The sequence below is a fragment of the Prunus mume genome, linkage group LG2, assembly GCF_029339155.1.
Source record: "Prunus mume cultivar Tortuosa linkage group LG2, ASM2933915v1, whole genome shotgun sequence".
Classification (NCBI taxonomy): Eukaryota; Viridiplantae; Streptophyta; class Magnoliopsida; order Rosales; family Rosaceae; genus Prunus; species Prunus mume.
In genome coordinates this window covers 22,900,634-22,903,350 of record NC_142699.1, presented here as the reverse complement: position 1 = coordinate 22,903,350, position 2,717 = coordinate 22,900,634, and the positions used below count along the sequence as shown (strand labels likewise).

The 2,717-nt window shown below is 37.2% G+C and overlaps 1 protein-coding gene across 1 annotated transcript; it reads left to right on the top strand.

Annotated features, from left to right (window-relative positions):
* Positions 1-210: 210 nt before the first annotated feature.
* LOC103321895 (E3 ubiquitin-protein ligase AIRP2-like) lies at positions 211-2,493 on the top strand. Its single transcript, XM_008223751.2, has 5 exons — positions 211-705; positions 1,171-1,333; positions 1,458-1,524; positions 1,641-1,875; positions 1,989-2,493. Exons 1-5 carry the CDS (start codon positions 626-628, stop codon positions 2,203-2,205), a joined length of 762 nt encoding a protein of 253 aa, XP_008221973.1. The 5' UTR covers positions 211-625; the 3' UTR covers positions 2,206-2,493.
* Positions 2,494-2,717: the final 224 nt, after the last annotated feature.

The following is a 2,717-nucleotide window of genomic DNA, read 5'->3' as shown; positions in this document are numbered from 1 at the left end:
GTCCATCGATAAGCTTCCAAAGTGGACCCTTTGATCGAGTGGTTCAGATGGTTGCGTGATGAAGCCATTCATACATACACACAAGAGAAACCCACCACAAATAAATTATATACACAAACAAGGGTTGATTTGAAAATACATGAGGTGCATATCATTAAAAAAAATCAGGTGAAAACTAACAAAAGGTGCCTTGGCAATATTAAAAAGAGTACCAAATATAAGGAAAGATTATGATAAGAACGTAAATTAAATGGAGGGCATCCCAAATTCCTAATAAAAACATCATCCTCATCATCCTCATAGCGGAAGACACCATTTTCCTTGTTACGTATTCCATTTCTGACCGTAAAAAGCAGCCAACACCGAAAACAGTCGTTCTCAGAGAACCGCCCCTTCTGAGAAAAGGATAAAGAGAAAAGCCTTGGGAAAGGAACCTCTGTGCCCCTCTCTTTGCTTTGTTTTGTTTGTTTCTGGTGAGGTGAGGGCTGGTTTTTAAGTTCTGTGAAGGAGAAAAGGAGAGAACTTTGTTTGTGGTGTTCATTTGTTTACTTGATAGTCTGAGAATAGAGGGGAGTTTTTGCTCTCTGTTCTTTGTATCTTTGTTACCCAAGAGATAGAGTTTGTGATGGAGATGATATATTACCAACCTTCTTACCAGGAATCCTTGAATGTTCTGGAGGCTGATATACAGCACGCCAATTCTCTGTAAGTTCTTTGTTTCTCTGTAACTTCTTTGTTTTTGTTTCAATCACTCTGGTTGCTGTTTTAGTTGCTTTGCATATCCTTTTCCCCAGGTGGGTAGTTTTATCTTTTAATTTTACAAGTCTTTATTTAGGCAATCTGATCCTCATGATCAACATCATAATTTGTCAATTGAGGCAAGAAAAAGCAAAACCCATATGGGATTTTTTTTGGTCAAGTTATAAAACCCATATGGGATTGTCTATTACATATTCAGACCTAAGTTATACCCTTTGTCTATTTGCCAATTTGGGATTTTTTTGCCCTTTTCAAGTCCAAAGAGCATTTGTGTAGGAACGAAGTTGTTTTTTTTTTTTTTTAATTTTATTTTGTGTTCAGACTTGGTCGTGGTTGAGTAATCTGATTGAATTCTAAAGTTAGCAACTTGTGCTATATAGTAATTCTGATTTTGGTTTGGATTACGTACAGAGCTGCTGCAATTCCAAGAGGCAAGGGCGGTGCCCGTTTTCAAATGAAATTGGTTTACAATCACTTGGCTCCCCTCTTTCTGTTTTTGTTACAGTGGATTGATTGCTCATGCACATGTCTACTCCCAAGATATCTAAATTTCTTCCACATACTTGTCTACAAGGTGGTTTCGTGTTCTCTAATCTCTAGTCTATTAGTTCTTAATGGTTGCTAAAAAGGAATTTACTTTTGTTGCTCTACCTAATTTGGGCATGCCTTTTCATTGTTTGCTCTTTTATCTGATACAGGTATACACAGATGGCAGGCCTACCATTTCAACCCATGGAAGGAAAGCAACTATAAGAGATTTCTATTGTATGTTAAATTTGGCTATTTTTTACTTCATCATTGAAATCTTTGAATGTCACACTTAGTTGTGCTCAAATAAATTGATTCTAACTTTATTTGCTTTGTCAAAAACTGAATTTCAGCCGTTATCTTGCCATCTCTTCAGCGGCTTCATGGGGATTTGGGGGAGTTAGATGATGCTAAGGAAGGGTATCCTAGCATGGAAAGCTCCGGAAAGAAGATGATTAGAGGAGATGGTAGCCTTGTCAATGCTGAGTTGGAGAGAGAAGAGGAGTGTGGAATTTGTTTGGAGCCTTGCACCAAAGTGGTCTTGCCTAATTGCTGTCATGCAATGTGCATCAAATGCTACCGCAATTGGTAAGTACAAGCCTTCATATGTGTCCCTTATATTTTGCTTTTATCATGACTGCTTGTTTTTCTAACGATTCATTTATTCTTTGCACATGAAATGTTTTGTTTCTAAATTGCAGGAATCGAAAGTCAGAGTCTTGCCCTTTTTGTCGCGGTAATATAAAGAGAGTTAATTCTCAAGACTTATGGGTGCTCACTTGCAATGAAGATGTGGTTGACACTGAAACGGTTTCTAAGGAGGATTTGTTGCGTTTCTACCTCTATATCAACAGCCTGCCAAAAGATTACCCAGATGCCCTTTTCTTGGTGTATTATGAGTACTCTAATTTGTTCTAAGAAAACGAAGAATGGTGTACAGATAGAAAAGAGCCTCCTGTCAAATGTAAATAGAATCCGGTAAGGAACTTCTATTGGATTTTCACACAAAATAACAGTTCCCAGTGCTATGCATATTTAAAACTTAGAAGTCAGTGTAAGACTACCTCATCATTAGTAATATCAAAGTTTTCATTTTCAGAACTGAGTTCTATTACCTTACTGACTTGTTAAAAGTCCATTAATAAGCACATGTAAATACACTTGTTAATGTGGGAATACAATCGTGTAACTTGTACCCTTGTTGAATGGCTAAAGTTACTGAGGAGAAAACCCATGTAAAACTCATTGTGGTGTGGCTTCACATCTGAGTTGTGCCAGAGTGGATTTGTCATAAATGTGGCCACCATTTTGATTTCAATTTGTGCACATGATTGTTCTTTTTCTGTAGCAAATTCTCAGAAGCTAGTCACCATAGAATCAGGTAATGAAACTTGCAGCCATATTGAAATAGCTTTTGGTAAAAGCTCTTA

What these genes read in the sequence shown, in the direction of transcription:
- LOC103321895 (XM_008223751.2), top strand. Translation starts at nt 626, where the DNA reads ATGGAGATGATATATTACCAACCTTCTTACCAGGAATCCTTGAATGTT. An exon ending in ATACAGCACGCCAATTCTCT is followed by an intron (nt 706 to 1,170) that starts GTAAGTTCTTTG and finishes GATTACGTACAG; the next exon opens with AGCTGCTGCAATTCCAAGAG. An exon ending in ATCAAATGCTACCGCAATTG is followed by an intron (nt 1,876 to 1,988) that starts GTAAGTACAAGC and finishes TCTAAATTGCAG; the next exon opens with GAATCGAAAGTCAGAGTCTT.